Source organism: Aotus nancymaae, unplaced genomic scaffold (assembly GCF_030222135.1).
Source record: "Aotus nancymaae isolate 86718 unplaced genomic scaffold, 86718_ANA_hifiasm-v0.15.2.pri h1tg000069l, whole genome shotgun sequence".
NCBI classification, from domain to species: Eukaryota; Metazoa; Chordata; class Mammalia; order Primates; family Aotidae; genus Aotus; species Aotus nancymaae.
The window spans coordinates 1,887,277-1,910,757 of record NW_026988484.1 but is presented as its reverse complement, the minus strand read 5'-3'; the positions used below and the strand labels follow the sequence as shown (position 1 = coordinate 1,910,757).

Below are 23,481 nucleotides of genomic sequence, written 5' to 3'. Positions count from 1 at the left end.
ACAAACCTCCTGACAGCCTTAGTGAATGTTACACCTGATATCAACTTGCTAATCTCAGTTAATGCAGCTTCCATTGTTACAGCTGCTAAGACCAAAAATCCAGGGGTGTTTTCTGAATTCTCTCAAGCTCTCTGTTCACATTAAAAAATTGAGTTGCCCCTTTAAAAAACACAAATTCAGAACTAGCCACATTGCCTAAGCCACAACTCTAGACCATTAATCCTCACCTGGTATAGGGCAGTAGCTGTCACTTTGATCTTCCTCCTCCCTCAACCCCACAGTGTGTTTTCCACTCTGTAACCAGACAAAGCCCATTAAGAAATTGGTAACACTGGATGGGCATGGTGGTTCACATCTGTAATCCCAACACTTTGGGAAGCCAACGTGGGCAAATCACAAGGTCAAGAGATAGAGACCATCCTGTCCAACATGGTGAAACCCCGTCTCTACTAAAAATAAAAAATTAGCCGGGTGTCCCCGCTACTCAGAAGGCTGAGGCAGGAGAATTACTTGAACCCGGGAGGCGGAGGTTGCAGTGAGCTGAGATCATGCCACTGCACTCCAGCCTGGGGTACAGAGTGAGACTCCATCTCACACAATAAAAAGAAAACGCAAACATCACCTCACCCCCTCCAGTTTCACTTCTTCTTTTTCTTTTTTTTTTTTTAATTTGAGATGGAATCTCACTCTGTTTCCCAGGCTGCAGTGCAATGGCATGATCTTGGCTCACTGCAACCTCTGCTTCCCTAGTTCAAGTGATTCTTCCGCCACAGCCTCCCCAGTAACTGGGATTACAGGCACCCACCATCATGCCGGGCTAATTCTTGTATTTTTAGTAGAGACGGGCTTTCATCATAACCTGGCCAGGCTGGTCTTAAACTCCTGACCTCAGGTAATCTGCCCGCCTCAGTTGCCCAAAGTGCTGGGATTACAGGCGTGAGCCACCGTGCCTGGCCTAGTTTCACTTCTAAGTATTTGCACATCCCAGTATCAGCTCCTGGGCTAACCCTCCACATGTGTTTTACAGCAGCTGACAAACATGACAACAACTCCCTATAACCTATGTCATTGACCTAGGTTTGGGGTTTGAGGTTTTTCCAAGATCCCCAGATCGGAAGACTGAAGAAATGGCACTTAATCTTAGAAAGTGCAGTAGTTCATGCCTGTCAGCCCAGCACTTTGGGAGGCCGAGGCAAGAGGACTGCTTGAGCCCAAGAGTTCGAGACCAGCCTCGGCAACATGGCAAAACCCCCTTCTCTACTAAAAATACAAAAATTAGCCAGTTAGTCGGGAGGCTGAGATGGGAGGATCACCTGAGCCCGGGAAGGTCGAGGCTACATTGTGATTAAATCACTTCACTCCAGCCCAGGTGTCAGAGTGAGACCCTGTCGCCAAAGAAAAAAAGACACCTCTTCTCTAAGCTGGTTATTTAAAATCTATAAAATAAAACAACACCAAGATCTAGACATGTGGGTGAGGATGGGGACCAGTGAGGGACTAGAGCATCCCCTATTCCTTCTGTGGGTTTCTTAAGTGCTTCCATAGCCATGAATTGTGCCCCAAATCAGGGCTTTCATAAATGCGTCGTCCCTCCTGGGATTTGAGAGATTCAGGATTCTCTGTAAGCTTTTTCTGGCCCTGGAGCCAGATGACATCAGGCTGAGTGAGTCTCTAATCTTGTGGCCCAGTGCTCAATGTCACCTTTTACCAGCTATGTAACCTTGAGCAGTTTCAACCTCTCAATGCTTCAATATCCTTATCACCGCCTTCTACTCTGTTCTTCCTCTGAACATCTTTTGGGAATCTTAACCTTAACACAGATTAACTACTTTGATCAAAATTGTCCATGGCTTCTAGCGTCCTCACAGTCAAAGTTCGACGGTCAACCTGGTACTGGAGAAATAACTCGGCCTCGGCCAGGCGCGGTGGCTCATGCTTGTAATCCCAGCGCTTTGGGAGGCCGAGGCGGGAGGCTTACCTGAAGTCAGGAGGTCGAGACCAGCCTGGCCAACATGGGGAAACACCGTCTCTACTAAAAATATGTAAAAAAAATCAGCCGTGCATGGTGGCGCATGCCTGTAATCCCAGCTACTCAGGAGACTGAGGCAGGAGAATCACTTGAACCCGGGAAACGGCGGTTGCAGTGAGCCAAGATCGCGCCAATGCAATCCAGCCTCGGAGACAGAGCGAGACTCTGTCTGAAAAAAAAACCCTCCGCAATAAATAAATAAATAAGAAAAAAGAACTCCGCTTCACACTTTGTTCCCAGTACACACAAGACGTTCCCGAATTCCGAATCCTCCTGGTTCAGTCCACGCCTCCAGGCCTTTGCCCGTGCCGGACACCTGGCCAGGCTCGCGCTCACCACCGCATCAACTTGGAGTCGGAAGCAGGGATCCCACCCGCCGGCGCCTCTCTGTCCCTGACAGAGGCCTGGACTGCAGAGACGCGAGGAGGCGCCCCTCACGAGCAGGGGCCTCAAAGTCTGAGTGGGCAGGGTGGGTGCGGCCGACAGGTCGCTGCGCTCACCTGAGCGGGTGCCCTCAGAGCGGGCGCCGCCATGACTCTGTGGGCGGGCGGGGAGGCGGGATCGGCGGGGTTCCTGTCCTTGTCCTGTCCCGGGTCGCGACAGACGGCGTCGCCGAGCCTCAGCTCCGCCTGTGTGCAATGGGCACAACCACTCCTCTCGAGCTCATCCAGGCCCAGCATAGGTGGAAGGACCCGACAGGCCAAAACAGCTGCCGCGGCTGGGACGCCGGAAGTCCCGGCTTGGTGTTACGTGCCCCGGCAATGGCGCGCTTCTCTGAAGCTTCAGTGGCTTAGCCACGCTTCCGTTCCACAGAAAGGATTCTGGGTAATGTAGTTCCCGAAAATGCGCAGCGCTTAAGATGCCCGCAACCCAACTTTCGGAAGAAAGGGCCAAGCTCCACTGCTGGGAGCGCTAGGAAATGGCAACTCCAGGTCCAGATGCAGAGGAGGGTATCCTGTCTTAGAAGAGCCATACTCCGCCGGGCGCGGTAACTTAACGCCTGTAATCCCAGCACTTTGGGAAGCCGAATCACGAGGTCAAGAGATTGAGACCATCCTGGCCAACACGGTGAAATTCCGTGTCTACTAAAAATAAAAAAATTAGCTGGGTGTGGTGGTGCGCGCCTGTAATCCCAGCTACTCAAGAGGCTGAGGCGAAAGAATCGCTTAAACCCGGGAGGCAGAGGTTGCAGTGAGCCGAGATTGTCTCACTGCACTGCCTGAAATTAGGGACCCTAAGAGCCTACTTGGTGCTCTACCCTACTGTGGCCAAACTGGTATCTAAGCTGTAAGGCAAAGTCTTTTTTCTTTTTTTCATTTATTTATTTATTTACTTATTTATTCCGGAAACCGCTTCCAAGCTCGCGCAGCCAGCAGGGGGCGGCTGGCAGTCTTCTTTACTCTTCCTGTTTCTCAAGCAGGAGCCACTCCTGAAAGCCATCACAGCTGGGAATGTGCTGGGTCACACTCGAAGCCAGCACGTCTGAGTCTCACCCATGGCACATGGTGAGTACTACCTGTGTGCTACTGCTGATTATTCAGGGCCCAATGATTCTTTAGTCAGCAGGTGATAAATCCTGCCAGGACTGAATCCTAAAGTGAGTTCTCTTCCAGCCCAGGGTATATGTAGAAATGCCATTCAGAGCTAGGGCCTAGAATAGGGGCCTTAGCATGGTGTCCTACCCTACTGTAGCTGTGCTGGTCTTTTTTATCCTTCCCTCTCCTCTCTTTGACTGGAGAGAAGGAGTCTCTCCTGGAAATGTGAGCTGTGCTCCCTGAGGTTGGGAGAGGGGTATACATGTTCACCTACCATGTGAGTTGCATACTACACACCAAGGAATTAACACAAGAGAAACGAAACATTATTTATATGAAGAACTGCATTCAAATGTGTGTAACAAGCAGTTTTATTTCTAACAGACAAAAACAAGAATAAATACCCATGAGCAGTATATACAGTGATTTTTATAGCATGTTATATTCTAAGATAAAAAGAATGAACTACTTATATATCATGATTGATGAATGTCAAAATAGATATCCCTGGTATGTGAAATAATAAAAAAAATAAAGAAAAGAACATCAAAATAAATAGGACTCAGGAGAGTACTCGGGTATGAAAAGATGAAACATGTTAGTCATGTAAAATTCCAGAAAATTGACACTAATCTATTGTTACTCAAATATTATAATTCAGTGATTGGAGGATGGAGAGGCCAGAGAGAAAGACAGTATTTTTTGTTTTTAAGAAACAGGGTCTTACTATGGGACCCAGGCTAGTCTCAAACTCCTTACCTCAAGCAATACTCCCACCTTGGACTCCCAAAGTGTTGGGATAACAGGCATGAGTCACTATGCCCAGTCTTATTACAGTTTTAAAAATTTAATTTGAAAGAACTTTCTGGATTTAACAGTATTTTTGACAAATAGGTTATACAATTCTACACTGACTCTACTAACTCTCATCACACTCTAAGGGGGGCAACTAGACTGTGTGACACCAAATACTTATGAACCAGGAAGACCATTTCCACTTGATTAAATTGGAATGCTGGCTGGTTGCAAAGGACATATCACTAGACTAAGAGATTTCTCTTCTCCCTATCCTCTTCCTCCTAATAATTCAGGGATGGCTCTTTGGTAAACAGCCCAGATAGGCTATAGAAATCCACAAAACCTTTAGATTTACTCTGACAATGACCTAAGCTACACTAGATTCCTAAGTACGGAGGTTCTGAAAATTTCTGTACCTGCTTGTCCATCACAGACACAGTAACTGAATCACTGTGGATGCCTTTTCAACAAAAGTATATTCCAACTATTCTGCCACAGTCTGCTTGACTACCTAGAAATGCTAATTCTATAAAAATTATTTGTGGGCGGGCATGGTGGCTCACACCTATAATCCTAGTGCTTTCAAGGGTATATGCTAGAGGATTGCTTGAGGCCAGGAGTTCAACATCAGTCAGCGTAAAATAGCAAAACTCTATCTCTGCAAAAAATTCTTAAATTACCTGGGCTAATCTCAGGTACTCGGGAGGCTGAGGCAGGAGGATCATTTGAGCTCAGGAGTTTGAGGCCGCAGTGAGATATGACCATGCCAGTGCATTCCAGCCTGAGTTTCAGAGTGACATCATGTCCCTAAAAAAATAAAAATTAAAAGATTATGATTTCTTCCTCCAGATTTATAATGTAGGACACTATCCTACAGAATTCTGGACTTCAGGACACATGAATGCACTGCAGGACTCAAGAACTGATTTCTTTCTCCAGTACTGAGCGTAATGCAATATTCCTTGTAAACTAGAGAATAATTTTGTGCTGTTCTTAGAAGCACCACAGTGTGTCAGAAAAATGAAAACACGAATTATTGCACTATTTGGTCTAAAAATAAAGACCACAAAGCCCTGAAGTCTTTCTTTGGAGGCCTTAGACAGCCATCCAAACTAGGCCACAAATGCAGAGCTATATTCTGCCTTCATACTGTCCCCTCAGAGTCACACATACTGTCCACACAGAGTCACAAAAGCTATTCAACCCTTCTTGGTACCAGAACCATGTTGTATCCAAACCACACAAAGCTATGAATAAACAATTCACATAATACAGTGAATACAATTCCCAACACTGAAGGAAGCTTAAATAAGAACTTCATCACAGCAGAAACTGGAACAATGAGAGGCAGGTTGTGCTTGGGTTGCTGAGTTAGGGGCTGCAAAAATCCATCTTAAGAATCGTGAGAATCACAAGATTCCTAGGAAAGTCAACCCATCTTGTCAGGTAATCAGAAAAATTCTTTAGGCCACACTTGTCCAACCTGCAGCTTGTGGGCCGAGTGTGTCTCAGGACAGCTTTGAATGCAGCCCAACAAAAATCTGTAAACTTTCTTAAAACATTATGACAGTTTTTTGCGATTTTTTAAAAGCTTATCAGCTATCATTACTGTTAGTGTGTTTACATGTGGCACAAGGCAATTATTCTTCCTATGTGGACCAGGGAAGCCAAAAGATTGGACACTTCTGCTCTAGGCCAAAACCAAAGCAGGTCCATGGCCCAACTCCTCATAAAGAAATGAGAAAGGCGGCCAGGCGCAATGGCTCGTGCCTGTAATCCCAGCACTTTGGGAGGCCTAGGCGGGTGTATCACGAGATCAAGAGTTTGAGACCAGCAAAAAAATTAGCTGGGCACAGCGGCACACACCTCTAATCCCAGCTACTCGGGAGGCTGAGGAAGGGGAATTGCTTGAACCAGGGAGGTGGAGGTTGCAGTGAGCTGTTATCATGCCACTCCCCTCCAACCTGGGTGACATATTGAGACTCCATCTCAAAAAACAAAATAATTAAAAAAATAAAAAGAGAAATTAGAAAGGAATGAGTGCAGAGGCTACTCAAAAATCCCACTGCTGAATGGGAGACAACTGAACTTTTTTTCTGGAATATGATGGAGTGCATGAGTGAGACACTGTGGGCATCAGCAGAGTGGTAGAGGTAAAATGGCTTTTACCAGAAACCTAACTGAATAAATGTGGCAAGGGACATACGCAAAATGAGAAATGCAATTGAGCTCCCATATACCTGGAATTTATGCAGCCACTGGACGTATGACATTCAGTATAGGTGTCCTCATAAGTGCTCTCTCCTAGAGTTACACTGGACGAGAAGTAATATTCCTGTACATTCACGGTATTTTTCTTCTGTCAACATTCTGGTATCGATGAAAGAAGAGTGAAGCCTTCATCAAACTCTTTGCACTCAAAAGGCACTTCCACAGCAGCAGCTTGTCTGTGCATCATAAAGCTAGACATTTAAAGAATGTGCCACATTTGTCATACCATAAACCCTTGATCCAGTGTGAACTCTGATCTTGAAGTCATACAGTTTTGACTAATCAATTTTCCAAATTTACTTCACTGAGAAGGGCTTTCTCTAGTGTCAACTCGCAGGGCAGAGCTTCTAGTAAATGTCTTTCCACATTTGCTACACTGTTAAGCCTTTCTCTAGTATGAACTCTCCTGTGTTTAATGAGACCAGAGTTTTCCCACAAAGGATTTTCTACTCGAAGCTCTCATAAGGCTTTGTCCAGTGTGAACTCTTATGAACATGGTGTGCAGAGCTGTAGGAAAATGATTTCTCACATTTATATGGGCTTTCTCCATTGTGAATGCTCTGTGAATAGTAATGCAGCTCTCCTGGCTAATTTCACAAATTCCTTACAGTCATATGGCCTTTCTCAACTGTGAACTCTCGTGTTCAGTGAGGGAGTACTTAAGTAATTTCCCAAATTCCCCTTAACTATAAGGTCTTTGTCCAGTGTGACTCCTTTGCTATTTACTGAGGTAAAACTTCTATGTACTGGATTTCATACATTCTCTACACTCACAAGGCCTTTATCCACTGTGATCTTGCTATTGTTGAATAAGGCCAACTTTTGGACTAGATTTTGCACATTCTCCACACTCATAAGCTCTTTCCAGTGTGATCTCACTGACGTTCAATGAGGGTGCCCTTTTTACCAGTAGATTTGCCAAATTTTCAACATTCATGATGTCTTTCTCCTGTGTGAACTCGTTGATGTTTAATGAGGTTTCCCTTTTGACGAAAACACTTCCCACATTCTCCACATTCATGTGGCCTTTCTCCCGAGTGAATCTGCTGATGTCGAATGAGGCTGCCCTTTTGATGAAAACATTTCCCACATTCTCCACATTCATGTGGCCTTTCTCCAGAGTGAATCTGCTGATGTTGAATGAGACTGCCCTTTTGATGAAAACATTTCCCACATTCTCTACACTCATATGGCCTTTCTCCAGTGTGAACTCTCTGGTGTTCAGTGAGGTGTGACTTGTACCTAAATGACTTCCTACATTCTTTACACTCATAGGGTCTTTCTCCAGTGTGAACTCTCTGATGTTCCTTTAGGTGGGAGTTGCTCCTAAATAATTTCCCACATGCCATACACTCATAAGGCCTTTCTCCAGTATGAACTCGCTGATGTTGAATGAGGTTGCATTTGTGATTAAACGATTTTCCACATTCTCCACACTGATAAGGTTTTTCTCCAGTGTGAACTCGCTGGTGGTGAACAAGGCTGCGCTTATGGCTAAAAGATTTCCCACATTCATCACATTCATAAGGTTTCTCTCCAGTGTGAACTCGCTGATGGTCAACAAGACTATGCTTATGACTAAAAGATTTATCACATTCTCTACACTCATAAGGTCTTTCTCCAGTGTGAACTCTCTGGTGTTCAGTGAGGTGGGCCTTATACCAAAATGATTCATCACACTGTCCACACTGATAAGGTTTTTTTCCAGTGTGAACTCCCTGATGATTATTGAAACTATTACTTTTGCTAATGAATTTCCCAGAATCACTGCACATATAAGGTCCTTCTCTAGGGAGAAGTCTCTGGTGAAGGGCAAGTGAGTGTTTGTTGCTGAAGGGTATTGTGGACTCTCCACAGATATAATGAGTTCTTCCACCCTGAAAGGGTGTCCCATGCTTAGTTTCAATATTTGACTTCCCTGAAGTGTGAATGTCCTCTTGTTGGAATCTCAAGCTGGACAAAACGTCTTTCCCAACCTCATGAAAGATAAATGGCTCATGTAACACATGGAATTTACAGTTCTTCACAAATGATGTTTTCTTGTCATTGCTTCTGTATGATTTCTCTCCAGTGTGCTGCTTCTGATCTTGATAATGGTTTGCACTGTCATCTAATTTTTTTTCACATGCCCCAAAACTATTCAATTTCTGATTGTGTTGTGTTCCCTGATGTAAGATATCACCCAGGACAGGGCCACACACTCCCCAGGGGTGGGCCTTCTTAGTACATACTCCTGTCCAATGTGACCTGAGGGGAGACTGCTGTTGTATAGAAAGGGTCTGCTTAGAAGGTGTCTCGTCGTTTGCTCCATACCAACAACCTAAAAGAAAGAAAATGCTGGTAAAATGCAAGCTTCTGAAGGGAAGTACCTGCAAGTATTTCCATGGACTAATATTTCTGTTGGTAAGATACACTTGTTTGTGACAAGTTTATCTAACAAACAGAGGTATTACTCCATGGAAATAATTGCAGGAACCAAATGTTGCCTTTACGTTGAAGGTAAGGCTTCTTCATATTACTGGGTTAGAATGGTTACAAAATGCAGGGGGCCACATGATGTGAAGGAACCAACAATACATACACTACAGGGAGTAGAGGCAAGGTCTACAATTCCTTCCTATGCAAACATCTAAAGGACTTTTATAAAGCATGTGGATGCTATATAAAAGGATATGTCTAGGCCAAAGAAAATATGAGTATAACAAAGCAGCTGTTGGTCAGGTACGGTTTAGCAATGTGTACACACTTCCGAATACTAAACTGATATGCCAGTATTGGAGTCCACTGCAGATGGAAATGCGAGGAAAATGGGTGACAGGTAGGATCCAAAGATGTGAAGATTAGTCCTGAGCTGGCATCAGAGTAGAAGTGACAGGGTAGAGAATGGTAAAGTCTGAAACTCTCAAGAATGGGGAAGACAGAAATAGCATATGGCTAGTCATGTTGCCAGGTAAATACTAGTGAAATAGGATAGCTTCCGGTATGACTTTCCTAAATCCCTGATGTTATGTCTTCCTCCAGGGTGTTACTCCTCACTCTGAGCCCACCATGCTAAGCCTAGATTTAACTGCAACTTCTGAAACACTGAGGACTCTGAATCCCACTGCAAAGATATACATGGAATTTACATGGGAAGTGGATGATGTAAAGAATGACAGAGGCTGGGCACAGTGGCTCACGCCTGTAATCCCAGCACTTTGAGAAGCTGAGGCAGGCAGATCACAATGTGAGGAGTTCGAGACCAGCCTGGCCAACATAGTGAAACACTGTCTCTACTAAAAATACAAAAAAATTAGCCAGGTGTGGTGGCGGGTGCCTATAATCCCAGCTACTGGGGAGGCTGAGGCAGAAGAATCACTTGAACCCAGGAGGCAGAGTTTGCAGCAAGCCAAGATCTCATCTCCATTGTACTCCAATCTGGGGTACACAGTGAGACTCCGTCTCAAAAAATAAAATAAAAATAACAGAAAGACAAGAAAGAAGAACAGCCAAACAGCCAACAACAGTTCAGAAAAAATCAGCACCTGATAGCCCATAGGAAAGGAAACTACATATTACAAAGTGCATTTTTGGCCAGGTGCAGTGGCTCACACCTATAACCACCACTTTGGGAGGCCAAACTGACAGGATTGCTTGAGCCTAGGAGTTCAAAACCAATCTGGGTAACATAATGAGACACCAGCTCGACAAAAAAAACAAAAATTAGTTGGGCAGGGTGACATGCTCCCGTAGTCCCAGCTACTTAGGAGTCAGATGGATGGATTACTTGAGCCCAGAAGGTTGAGAATGCAGTGAGCCATGAGTGCATCACTAGACTACAACCTGGATGACAGTGAAACCCTGTCAAATAAATAAAGATCAGAGCACAGCAGCTCATGCTTGTAATACTGGCACTTTGGAAGGATGAGGTGGGAGGATCAGGTGAGGTCAGGAGTTGGAGACCAGCCTGGGCAATACAGTCAGACCTCATCTCTATTAAAAATAAAAATAAAAATTAGTAAGATGTGGTGGCAGAAGCCTCTAGGCCCAGTTACTCCAGAGGCTGAGGAAGGAGGATTGCTTAAGCCTGGGAGATGGAGGCTATAGTGAGCTATAATTGCACCACTGCACTCTAGCCTGGGTGACAGAGTAAGACGTTAACTCTGAAAACAAAACAGAATAAAACAAAACAAACAAGATAATTTAAAGAAGGGTCTTGCAAGAACAGCCTATGGTGCATGTAAGTATTGAGGTCAGTGATGGGAGGTATTCCTGGCACAGGCAGTCATAAACAAACATCACCTCGAGGAAGGAAGCGGAACCTAAGCATACCAGAGTCTTGGAGCTGCAAAAATTACCCAACAGGCAGAGGGCAAGCAAGATGGGATGCATTATGGTGCCTGTAAAGCTCCTTCTCTGGGAGCTTCCAGCAAAGCAGGTGTTGGGGCTGCTGAAGAAGAGAGGGCAGTACACACACCTGAGTTCTACCTACCACAGAACCTACCCAGAGAACCAATAGAGGAACCTGTGCCCAGGTTCCTAAAGTGAGGAAAATAGTCTTGCCATGGGGAAAAAAAAATGGGGAAGGGCAGACACTAGCTGAGGTCACAGAAGAGTATGAGGGCCTTACCTAGAGAAGATATAAGTGCCAGGTTCTCCAGCATCACGTCATGATAAAGGCATCTCTGAGCCTCACTAAGGAGACTCCATTCCTCCTGGGAAAACTTCACAGCCACATCTTCAAAGGTCACAGTGCCCTGCCATGATGATGACAGATGAAACCACAAACACCCCATATGCTCATCCACTTATCCACCCTTGCCTTTCCTCCTCCCAAGGTCCTCAACTACAAGGAGAAACGAGGTCCACTGATGTCACTGTCTTCTCATGGGCTCACTGGGCATGGTGCACAGGCATCAGCAACAAGAAGTGGGTGAACCAATAGGTTTCTGTTTTGGTACTGACATAAAGCAGTCCACACCTCCTGATAGCCAATACCCCTGCTAGAGACGAAGTCATATAAATCCCAGTGCAGCACCCTGGGTCTATCAGACATACTCCCTCTCTAAATACACATCATTCATTCCCTTTTTTTTCTTTGAGATAGAGTTTCATTCCCATTGCCCAGGCTGGAGTGAAATGACATGATCTCAGCTCACTGCAACCTCCGTCTCCTGGACTCAAATAATTCCCTGGCCTCAGCTTCCCAAGTAGCTGGGACTACAGGTGCATGCCACCATGCCTGGCTATTTTTTTTTTTTTTTTTTTTTTTGTATTTTTGGTTGAGAGAAGGTTTTGCCATGCTGCCCAGGTTGGTCTCAAAATCCTCCTGCCAGGCGCAGTGGCTCAAGCCTGTAATCCCAGCACTTTGGGAGGCCGAGGCGGGTGGATCACAAGGTCAAGAGATCGAGACCATCCTGGTCAGCATGGTGAAACCCCGTCTCTACTAAAAATACAAAAAATTAGCTGGGCATAGTGGCGCGTGCCTGTAATCCCAGCTGCTCAGGAGGCTGAGGCAGGAGAATTGCTTGAACCCAGGAGGCGGAGGTTGCAGTGAGCCAAGATCGCGCCATTGCACTCCAGCCTGGGTAACAAGAGCGAAACTCCGTCTCGAAAAAAAAAAAAAAAGAAAAAATCCTGAGCTTGAGTGATTCACCCACCTGAGCCTCCCAAAGTGCTGGGATTACAGGCATGAGCCACTGTGCTAAGCCAAAATATACATCATTCTTTAGATTGCACAGACATATGCCCATGGCCACCCCCAGCAAACTGCCTCTCACGTTTGCCTCTCTCTGCCTACCCACAAGTATGTTTATACCCTCTTCTTCCTTCTACCAGTAAGAGCGGGGATTTTTACCTTAGAGTTATATAAATGACCAAACACATGACATCAAACACTAGACTGATGCTGTAAATATGTTTAAAAATCAAATATACTCAAACTCTGGCAGAGGACACCCCTCAACATAGAGGACCACATGGAAGGTGCACTATGGATAAGAGTGCATAACCAGAAACTATGGTATGCAAGCTTTTTTTTTTTTTTTTTTTTTTTGAGACGGAGTTTCGCGCAACCTCCGCCTCCTGGGTTCAAGCAATTCTCCTGCCTCAGCCTCCCGAGTAGCTGGGACTACAGGTGCGCGCCACCATGCCCAGATAATTTTTGTATTTTTAGTAGAGACGGGGTTTCACCTTGTTGACCAGGATGGTCTCGATCTCTTGACCTCGTGATCCACCCGCCTCGGCCTCCCAAAGTGCTGGGATTATAATAGGCGTGAGCCACTGCGCCCGGCCGGTATGCAAGCTTTTAAAATGTAGAGGGCGTGATGACCCTCGAGTCCCTTGGGAGGATGCAACTGGCTTGTTTGAATAACACTGTGGGTGAGGATAAAATTGAAACTCACTATAAAGTATAATAAACAGGAATTCTGCCTGGTTTCCCTAATGAAAGGATTATTAGGCCATGCCGATAATTATACAAAAGAGCCTAGTGGGAAGGGAACTGGCTCTCAGGCCACTTGAGGTCATACCAATATCACTGGATATCAAAGTGGCACATCATACTGGTCCTCCATTTTTGCCTCTATACCACAATATGGCTGACAGCGCCAAATATGCTTCACATATTCAAACAGGATCCAATAATAACACAAAATGACCATGGTTCCCATTAGTAGTGGTAGTCCCTAATAATTCTATGAATGTCTCCTGGCATGACTCCACAGCCACGCAAAACACATGTAACTTCAGATATCCATGGTCTTATTCCGCTTCTGTGCTGCACTGGCTTACTCTTCAGCAACATGGACCATCTTACATTCACCTAATACCACTGACATTTAAAGACCAGTCCTGGACAGGGGCAGTAGCATTTTAGGAGGTGGCTCCTAGCATTTTGGGAGGCCGAGGTGAGCAGATTGTGAGCAAGGTCAGGAGTTTGAGACTAGCCTGGCCAATATGGTAAAACCCCATCTCTAGTTAAAAAAAAAAAAAAAAAAAAAAAAAAAAATTAGCCTGGCATGTGGCACACGCCTATAATCTTCAGCTGCCAGGAGGCTGAGGCAGGAGAATCACTTTGAACCTGGGAGGTGGAGGTTTCAGTAAGCCAAGATCGTGTCACTGTACTCCAGCCTGGGCAACGGAGCAAGACTCTGTCAGAGGGAAAAAAAAAAAAAAAAAAAAAGAAGCCCAGTCCTGTTTTTAATCCACTCAAGGCCCAAGACTTACTGACGGTTACAAATGACCGTATGTCTCCCTGAGCATATTCAGCAGGCCTAACAAAACTCTCACGCACTACTGAAGTCATCACAAACCTTGATTGCACTGAGTGATGAATAAGCACCACTCTGGCCTAAGTGTCATCTTCCCTCAATTTGACTTCTGCATGTATCTATTTCATGTCTATTCTCTCCTTGAACGTCTGTGTGCCCTGGCAAACTATGCTGTCAGGTATACTTAACCATCATAGTCACTTACCTGCCTCTCCAGTGTTTAGGAAGCCCAATAACATTACCTAGGGACCCAAGTAACAGATGCTGTCCTCATCATTCAACCACTGCTTTCTGGTCCCCTAAGACATTTACTACCAGAATCTGAAGTGTGCTCTCCTTAATGTGACCCATGGCTCACACACCATAGCACACATTAGCTACCATATATTAGATGTCTCCAGCATCAGTGCCTTCCCAGATACCCCAACCTGTATGTCCAATTACGCATTTGATGCCGACACTTATTCATCTCTGACTCTTCATGTGGCCAAAAGTCATCTTGATATCTCATAATATTCTAATTATGTCTACTACCAACACGCTCATCTCAGTTGATGCAGCTTCCACAGCTACAGCTGCTAAGATCAAAAACCTTGGGTTCCTGATTGCTCTCTTCATGCCCTTACTTTGCATATTAGGAAATCTAGATGCTTGAATCCAGCCACATCTCCTCAGCTATAAATCCAGTCTGTTAACCTTCACTTGGATTATAGCAAGACTCTCAACTCTCATTTTACTTCCTCCTCGTTCAACCCCAAAGTCTGTTCTCTACTGTAAAACCAGAGATTACCGCCAGATGAAACTGTGGCAACACCACCTCCTCCCTCTGGTCAGTTTCACTTCTAAGCATTTCATATCCTGGTACTAACTCCTGGGTTAACCTCCTAAGTATGTTTATACTGTTTGACAGAAATGGGAATAACCTCCATATATCCTGTGTCACAGATTTAAGATTCTGGGTTTAAGATTTCTCCAGGGCTCCCAGATCAAAAAACTAAAAGGAAATGGTACCTAAGAGTCCCAGGAGACCCCATATGCCCAAAGAGCATGTGAATGGGAGTTAGGGCCAGTGAGGGAATGGAACACCCTCCGCTTCCCTGTGAAGGTTCTGCAAGTGCTTCTGCAGCCAGGAGTGCCCGAGAGGAGAGGCACAAGCTACAGGAATGCGTCCCTGATGGGATTTGATAAGCTCAGGCCTCCCTGAACCCTTTCTTGGCCCTGTAACCAGGTAAACGCGGGTTGGTTGTCTGAACTGAACGCCTCAATACAAAATGTCATCTCTTAGCATCTGTGTGATCTACAGAGGTTAAACAAGAATTCAGCCTCTCAGGGCCCGAAAGTCATCCCCTCTGTTCTTTCTTTCTTTGGACTTTGGGAAACCTTTAAAGCCTGGACTTTGATCTTGTCTTTCCTTTGCTGGAAGCTGTGCACGGCTTCTAACGTTCTCAGGGTGAATGCACAGTCCCCAGCCCGCTCTTCCAGGAGGAGCTCTGCCTCACACTTTGCTCCCGACAGGTGCCTGTGGACCCTGGGTTCCGATCCTCCTGGCTCAGTTCATCTCCAGACCTTTGCCTACACTGGTCCCTGGGCCTGTCGCTCTCCTCACCGCATCCCGCGAGGGCCTCAGTCTCCCGACGCCAGGTTCAGGCTGTAGAGCCTTGAGCAAGCGCCGCTTTCTAGCTGCTTTTGGACTTAGGTAAAGATGAAGTGACCTGAGGGCACGGAAGACGCCACAATTACCTGAGCCGGGAGCCTCAGCGCGGCCGCCGCCATCAGACTGGGTGGGGAAAGCGGGGTCGGGAGGAGGTGGCGAGCAGGGCAGGTACGCGGGCACTGTGGTCCAGATCCCGACGTTGGCGCGCGTCACGCCTAGCGCCTTTAAGGAACTGCAGCGCAGCCGTTCTGCCGTCAGGACAGCGTCCCCTCCCCACCTTCTGTGTTCAGTCACATCTGCCCGATCCAGCGCTCCCAAGTCTCTCACCGGAAAATACACCCAACACCAATCAAAATGGCCGCTAGTAGGGGACGCCGGAAGTCCCGCCCTTTAATTGCGCGCGCTGGCGGAAACACCTTTATTCTGAGCCTTCATTGGCTCGGACAACCTGTCATGCGATGTAGAGATTTCTGGGTTATGTAGTTTCCTAAGGTTCCAAGGCGGTAAAGAAGGCGCTTCTGCAGGAAAGGTCCAGCTCCACCTCAGCGGTCTGTCCTTAAAGTACGCGTCCTTCTAGGGTAGAGGATAGTCTTACCTAGCCTTAGAACCCGTATTGAGATTTTTGGAAATTAATATCTGTAACTGATCACTCAAATATTTGGAAAAATTTTATTTTAGATTTTGGGGAACTTAGCTCTCCGACGCTAAAATTATTTATGATGCCCCCAAAGGCTAAAAAAATCCAAATTATCATACCGTTTGGAACAGTCCTTCAGTCGCAAAATCCCTGTACTGGAAGCAGAGGCTGATAAATATTATTGTGCGCTCTAAGGCATTAGAGTCAGTTTCTCAGTCTGTCAGGGACAAGAGAGAACTAATCCAGATAGGACAAGACAAGGAAGATAGAGGAGAAATGCTGTGCTCCCTGAAATAGGAATACATGGTGATTCTCTCTGTGATTTCCACAGAAAACAACTCTCTTGCCTATAAAATCAATTATAGTGTCCAGTTCCTTGAGCAACACTTTTATCCACTTAGTATTCCTTGCTTGAGATTCTAACTTATATTCAATTAATCTGGGAATGTTTTATCAGTCTTACAAGAAGACCAATGAGATAAATGTTATTTTGTAGTGATAAATGGCTGCAGTTTTACTTTTTTTTTTTAAGATGGGGTTTCACCATGTTGGTCAGGCTGGTCTTGAACTCCTGACCTCAGGTGATCTGCCCACCTTGGCCTCCAAAGTGCTTGGATTACAGGCGAGAGCCACCACGCCCAGCCTTTTTTTTTTTTTTCTTTTTAAAGACGGGGTTTCACCACGTTGGTCAGGCTGGTCTTGAACTCCCGATCTCAGGTAATCCGCCTGCCTTGGCCTCCAAAGTGCCTGAGTTACAGGTCGTGAGCCACTACGCCCGGCCTTTTTTTCTTTTTTTTGAGACAGACTCTCGCTCTGTCACCCAGGTTGGAGTGCAGTGTCACGATCTTAGCTCACTGCAACCTCCGCCTCCCGCGTTCAAGCAATTCTTCTACCTCAGCCTCCTGAGTAGTTGGGATTACAGGCGTACGCCCATGCCCAGCTAATTTTTCTATTTTTAGTAGACACGGGTTTCACTATCTTGGCCATGCTGGTCTCAAATTGCTGACCTCGTGATCCGTCCGATTTGGCCTCCCAAAGTGCTGGGATTACAGCCGTGAGCCACCGCGCCCAGTCATGGCTGCAATTTTCAAAGGTGGAGCACGTATGCAGAAGATGCTGTCCACCTATTGATATTGGGTGTGTCTTAAACTCAGGAGTTCATGTTATTCCTGGGAAGTGGTTATTTTTTATTTGTTTCCATTGCAGGGAGTGCTTTGCATAAGGATTTAATGTTATGTTAGGAATACAGTTGTAAAATGTAAATTCCAAAACCCTATTAAGAATTATTATGTTGGGGCCGGGCGCGGTGGCTCACGCCTATAATCCCAGCACTTTGGGAGGCCGAGACGGGTGGATCACGAGGTCAAGAGATCAAGACCACCCTGGTCAACATGGTGAAACCCCGTCTCTACTAAAAATACAAAAATTAGCTGGGCATGGTGGTGCACGCCTGTAGTCCCAGCTACTCAGGAGGCTGAGGCAGGAGAATTGCCTGAACCCAGGAGGCGGAGGTTGCGGTGAGCCGAGATCGCGCCATTGCACTGCAGCCTGGGTAACAAGAGTGAAACTCCGTCTCAAAAAAAAAAAAAAAAAAAAATTATTATTATGTTAGCCATGTGCAGTGGCTCAGGCTACCTAATCTTAGCACTTTGGGAGGTCAAGGTGGGAGGATCGCTTGAGGTCAGGAGTTTTGAGACCAGCCTGGCCAACACGGTGAAACCCCATCTACTAAAAATACAAAAATTAGCTGGGCATGGTAATGGGCGCCTGTAATCCCAGCTACTCGGGAGGTTGAGGCAGGAGCATCACTTGAACCCGGGAGGTGGAGGTTGCAATGAGCTGAGATACTGCCCCTGTACTCCAGCCTGGAAGACAGAGTAAGACTGTGTCTCAAAAAAAAAAAAAAAAAAATTATATTAAAAAAATATGTATAATAATAAAAATTAAAAAAAAAAAAAAAGGTCCACCCCCGACACAGTGGCTCACGCCTGTAATCCCAGCATTTTGAGAGGCCGAGGCGGGTGGATCATTTCAGGTCAGGAGTTTGAGACCACCCTGGCCAAAATGGTGAAACCTTGTGTCTATTAAAACTACAAAAAAACCCCAGCACTTTGGAGGGCCAAGGCAGATGGATCACGAGATCAGGGGTTCGAGACAAGCCTGTCCAACACTGTGAAACCTCGTCTCTACTAAAAATACAAAAATTAGACAGTGGCATGTGCTTGTAGTCTCAGCTACTTGGAAGGCTGAGGCAGGAGAATCACTTGAACCCGGAGGCGGAGGTTGTAGTGAGCTGAGATTGTACTACTGTAATCCAGAGTGAGACTCTGCCACAAACAAACCAAAAAAAAAAAACCCCAAAAATTAGCTGGGCATGGTGGTGTGCACCTGTCATCCCAGCTAGAGGCTGAGGCAAGAGAATCACTTGAACCTGGGAGGCGGAGGTTGTAGTGAGCCAAGATCGCTCCACTGCACTCCAGCCTGAGCAACAGAGTGAGACTCTGCTGTAACAAAACAACAACAAAAAAGAAGTTACCTATGTAACAAACCTGCATGTTCTGCACATGTACTCCTTTGGTGTTTTTTAAGAGACCCTGTCTCTTCCAAAATAAAAATAAAAATAAATTGTCAGGCTGTTGTGGTGCGCATGTGTAGTCCCAGCTATACAGGAGGCTAAGGCAGGAGGATGGCTTGATCCCGTAAGTTCAGAGGCCTCCCTAACCCTAAACCCTAACCCTAACCCTAAATTAAAAAAAACAAAAATAAAAAAATTTTAGAATTATAGAATGATTATGTAGTTGCAAATTAGTGGATGGTTAAAAAAAAAAATTAAGGCGCTCTCTCGGCCAGGCCGGAAGGGTGACCTTGCCACCTTTTTTCATCCGTTGCGGCAGCGCAAGCACAGCGATGGCGGCTCCAGAAGGCAGCAGGCGTGGCGCGGACGCCCAGCTGGACCAGGAGATGGCCCGGTGGCTGCGCTGGGACAAGAATTCCTTAACTTTAGAGGCAGTGAAACGACCAACAGCAGAAGGTAATAACTACGAAAATGTTTTGGGGCCCGAATGGAGTTTGGGACAGCTGGCCTTCGAACTCCCATGGAACCTGGAATTTCTTGTATGAATGACTTGATCATCATCCAGACTACACAGGGATTTTGCAGATACCTGGAAAAGCAATTCAGTGACCTAAAGCATAAAGGGATTGTGATCAGCGTTGACGCCCAAGCCCATCCATCCAGTGGGGGTAGCAGCAGCAGGTTTGCCTGACTTGCTGTAACCACACTTATCAGTCAGGGGATTCCTGCGTACCTCTTTTATGATATAACACCAACTCCCTTTGTGCCATTCACAGTATTGCATTTGAAACTTTGTGCTGGAATCCTGATAACTGCATCACACAATCAAAAGCAGGATAATGGTTATAAGGTCTATTGGGATAAGGGAGCTCAGATCATCTCTCCTCATGATAAAGAGATTTCTCAAGCTATTGAAGAAAACCTAGAACAGTGGCCTCAACCTTGGGATGATTCTTTAATTGATAGCAGTCCACTTCTTCACAATCCAAGTGATTCCATCAATAATGACTACTTTGAAGACCTTAACAAATACTGTTTCCGCCAGGCACGGTGGCTCACGCCTGTAATCCCAGCACTTTGGGAGGCTGAGGCAGGCGGATCACCTGAGGTTAGGAGTTTGAGACCAGCTTGACCAATATGGTGAAACCCCGTCTTTAAAAAAAAAAAATACTGTTTCCACAGGAGCATGAACAGGGAGACAAAGGTGAAGTTTGTGCACACCTCTGTCCATGGGGTGGGTCATAACTGTGCAGTCGGCTTTCAAGATTTTTGACTTTGTTCCTCCTGAGGCCGTTCCTGAACGTTTCCTGAACTCAGGAAAGATCCGGATCCTGAGTTTCTAACAGTGAAATACCGGAATCCCGAAGAGGGGAAAGGTGTTTTGACTTTATCTTTTGCTTTGGCTGACAAAACCAAGGCCAGAATTGTTTTAGCAAATCACCCGGATGCTGATAGGCTTGTTGTGGCAAAAAAGCAAGACAGTGGTGAATGGAGAGGGTTTTTGGTCAATAAGTTGGGGGCCCTCCTGGGCTGGTGGCTTTTTACACCTTGGAAAGAGAAGAACCGGGATTGCAGTGGTTTCAAAGACCCTTACATGTTGTCCAGCACCATCTTCTCCAAAATCTTGAGGGCCATTGCCCTAAAGGAGGGTTTTCATTTTGAGGAAACATTAACTGACTTTAAGTGGATGGGAAACAGAGTCAAACAGCTAATAAACCAGGGGAAAACTATCTTATTTGCATTTGAAGAAGCTATTGGATACATGTGCTGCCCTTTTGTTCTGGACAAAGATGGAGTCAGTGCCGCTGTCATAAGTGCAGAGTTCGCTAGCTTTCTAGCAACCAAGAATTTGTCTTTGTCTCAGCAAATTTATGTGGCCATTTATGTGGAGTATGGCCACCATATTACCAAAGCTTCCTATTTGATCTGCCATGATCAAGACAGCATTAAGAAATTATTTGAAAGCTTCAGATAATTATCCAAAAGCTTGCAGCAAATTTGAAATTTCTGCCATTAGGGACCTTACAAGTGGCTATAATGATAGCCAGCCTGATAAAAAAGATGTTCTTCCCACTAGTAAAAGCAGCCAAATGATCACCTTCACCTTTGCTAATGGAGGCATGGCCACCATGGGCACCAGTGGGACAGAGCCCAAAATCAAGTACTGTGCAGAGCTGTGTTCCCCACCTGGAAACAGTAATCCTGAGCAGCTGAAGAAGGAACGGAATGAACTGGTCAGTGCTATTGAAGAACATTTTTTCCAGCCACAGAAGTATAATCTGCAGCCAAAAGGAGATCAGAATACTCCAGCCTTGGGCATACTTGCATTTACCTACAGTGAAGCTGAGTTTAACTTGTTAAGCAATATTTTTGAGGGCCAAATGATTCAAAATATTACAAGTATTTATGTGTTTCACAAAGAACTACATTCCTCATTGTTTCATGTTTGATCTTTAAGGTGAAAAAAGAAAAGATGGCCAAACCCAGCAAACTAACATTCCTACTAAAAAGTTGAAGTTGGACATTTCATTTTCATAAGTGAAGATTTTTAAACTAAAAAAAAAAAAAAAAAGATTGTAATTGATGTGCCTTAATTTATCATAAATGTTTGTCCTCTCTGTAATTCTTTTTATGTGTGCTTGAAATAGCCAGAAAACTTATGCAGTTAGTAAATTCCAGACTGTCATATGTGGGATAGCCACTTTTTAGATATATGTACACTTATGTTTCTATCAATTCCTTATAAAGTAAAATAAATGAACAGATCAAATGTTGTGTTCATGTTTGGTGAAAATACGATTTGTAGGAACCTATATGAAGTGGAGCAAAAGCTGCTTTAAAAAGATAAGTTTTTTTTTGTCTTAGATTTTTTTAGTTCTATATATGCATGTAGCATATTAATACACTGTATATGTGTTAGGAAAAAACAGCTTCACTGTCTTTGTTTAATGTGTTGAAATTCATTTTATCTTTTTAAATTGTGAAAGACAGTTGTTTAATTGAAACTTGAAAAGAAAATTAAGGTTTCAGAAAAGTTTTAGTAGTGGTATCTAAGGAGAGATGGAATTAAGATCAGTACATGCACATGATTGGGATGCTCACTCTGACAGTTCTGTCTCAAAAATGAGATTCATCTTCATTCTTGAGTGTATTGAGCAATACCAGTGTGGATGGAAACAATAAAGGAGATATTTAAGGTAGGCAGAAATGTAAACAGAAACAGAGAAGCTAAAGTTTGACTGTAATACTTGTGTCTCCACATTTGTTATTTTGTGTTGTGTGTTCTACCATAATCCCATACAAGCTGTTCATCTTAATGAAAATGACAGTGGCAGGAGGCAGACAAATCCTAGGCAGACAGGGGCGGGCTCCTGGTGAAACCAGCTCTTCAAGCCAGACAGTTTAAACGCTAGCTACAAGTCCTCGATGAATCCACGGACCGATTGAGAATCTCTCTTCCCGTCTGACACACTTTCCTCTGTTCCCCACCCTTCACCTATTTTACATATACCTACTCTTCCCTAGTTGGTTTTTACACTGTTGTGCTCACCTTTGAGTGGTGCCTTTGTTTTAACCTTCTTTGCATATTCACAAACCAATTAGCACACCCTCCTCCATTCTGAACCCATACAAACCCCAGACTCAGCCACACTGGGGAACTGCCTGCCTTTGAGTGTGTGTGTGGGGGTCTACTTCAGGTGGGGACCACCCACATGGGGTTCCCTCTGTGCGGAGAGCTGTTTCATCATTCAATAAAAACTCTTCTCCACCCTTCTCACCCTTCAGTTACCCACGTAACCCCCTTCTTCTTGGACATCCCCTCTCTCTACTCTGTCTTCCATTGATTAGACTTTGGAAAACCTTTAAAGTCCGAACTGTGGTCATGTGCCTCTTTTGTTGGAAACTATCCATGGCTGCCGGCGTTCTCGCGGTGAATCCACAGGAGGAGCTCCGCCTCATACTTTGCTCCCGACAGACGCCCATGGAACCCAGGTTCCAACCTCCCGGTTCGGTCCATCTCCAAGCCTTTGCCCGCGCCCGTCCCCGAGCCTGTTGCTCTCCCCAACACATCACACGAGTGTCAGAAACAGGGCTCCTCCCGCGAGGGGTTCGGACGCAAAGCCGCGAGCAAGCGCCGCTCCTTCGCTGCTTCAGGACTGCGGTGACGATGAGGTGACCTGAAGGCACGTAAGGCGCCACCATTACCTGAGCCGGGAGCCTCGGCGCGGCCGTCACCAGTGGACTGTGCGGGGAAAGCGTGATCGGGAGGCGGCGGCGACTAGGGGAGGGACCAGGCCACGGCGGTACCGATACTGGCATGGCATGGATCACACCAGGTGTCTTCAAGGAGCTGTAAAGCCGCCCCTGTGAAACGGGGACCATGACTCCTCTCCACCTACTGGGTTAACTCACCGCAGGTCGGACCCAACTCTTGGCGGTCTCTCACAGGAAAACACACCCAGCACGAAGGAAAATGGCCGCTACCAGAGGACGTGCTCACGCGGAACCGCCTTCATCTCAAGCGCTCATTGGCTCTGTTGCGTTGCCAGTTGACACAGAGATTTCTGGGTAACGTAGTTCACTAGGTTCGAAGGCAGTAAACAGGGCGTTTCCCCGACGTGCTTCTGCAGGAAAAACCCTGCTCCACCTCAAAGGACATATCCTTCTAGAGGAGAAAATGGTCTTACCTAGCCTTAGAAGCCGTATTGAGATTTCTGGGCATTAGTGTCTG

General features: G+C 45.6%; 2 protein-coding genes and 1 pseudogene across 17 annotated transcripts in view; 1 reads left to right on the top strand and 2 right to left on the bottom strand.

Annotated features, from left to right (window-relative positions):
- Positions 1-2,773, bottom strand: part of LOC105731396 (zinc finger protein 586) — a 31,332-nt gene extending 28,559 nt beyond the window's left edge. For 6 of the 13 annotated variants that reach the window (XM_012473105.2, XM_012473102.2, XM_012473103.2 and 3 more), the window contains exons 1-2: positions 2,530-2,773; positions 228-294 (exon numbers count right to left, since the gene is read on the bottom strand). In XM_012473105.2, coding sequence (XP_012328528.1) covers positions 228-294; positions 2,530-2,709 — 247 coding nt within the window. In that variant the 5' untranslated portion in view covers positions 2,710-2,773. Of the gene's footprint in view, positions 1-227; positions 295-1,978; positions 2,336-2,529 lie in introns of those variants that run through there. The other 7 variants (XR_010339076.1, XR_001110708.3, XM_012473099.2 and 4 more) reach the window with 3 other exon arrangements.
- A 1,144-nt stretch (positions 2,774-3,917) lies between these two features.
- On the bottom strand, positions 3,918-23,223 carry ZNF776 (zinc finger protein 776). 4 transcript variants are annotated; one of them, XM_021668176.2, is made up of 4 exons: positions 15,624-16,742; positions 11,243-11,369; positions 8,865-8,953; positions 3,918-5,169 (listed from the first exon to the last, which is right to left on the bottom strand). In XM_021668176.2, exons 1-4 carry the CDS (start codon positions 15,654-15,656, stop codon positions 4,990-4,992), a joined length of 429 nt encoding a protein of 142 aa, XP_021523851.1. In that variant the 5' UTR covers positions 15,657-16,742; the 3' UTR covers positions 3,918-4,989. The 4 variants fall into 4 exon arrangements, with proteins under 4 accessions (XP_021523851.1, XP_021523849.1, XP_021523850.1 ...); XM_021668174.2 differs by lacking the exon at positions 3,918-5,169 and having other exon boundaries at positions 7,454-8,953; positions 15,624-16,722; XM_021668175.2 differs by lacking the exons at positions 3,918-5,169; positions 15,624-16,742 and adding an exon at positions 23,163-23,223 and having other exon boundaries at positions 7,459-8,953.
- On the top strand, positions 19,082-21,501 carry LOC105731401 (phosphopentomutase-like; annotated as a pseudogene).
- Positions 23,224-23,481: the final 258 nt, after the last annotated feature.

Excerpts from the sequence above, each read along its gene's own strand:
- ZNF776 (XM_021668173.2), bottom strand. The coding sequence starts at position 11,408 with ATGGGGTGTTTGTGGTTTCATCTGTCATCATCATGGCAGGGCACTGTG. Across the intron at positions 8,954-11,242 it reads GGCACTTATATCTTCTCTAG|GTTGTTGGTATGGAGCAAAC; the intron begins GTAAGGCCCTCA and ends TCTTTCTTTTAG.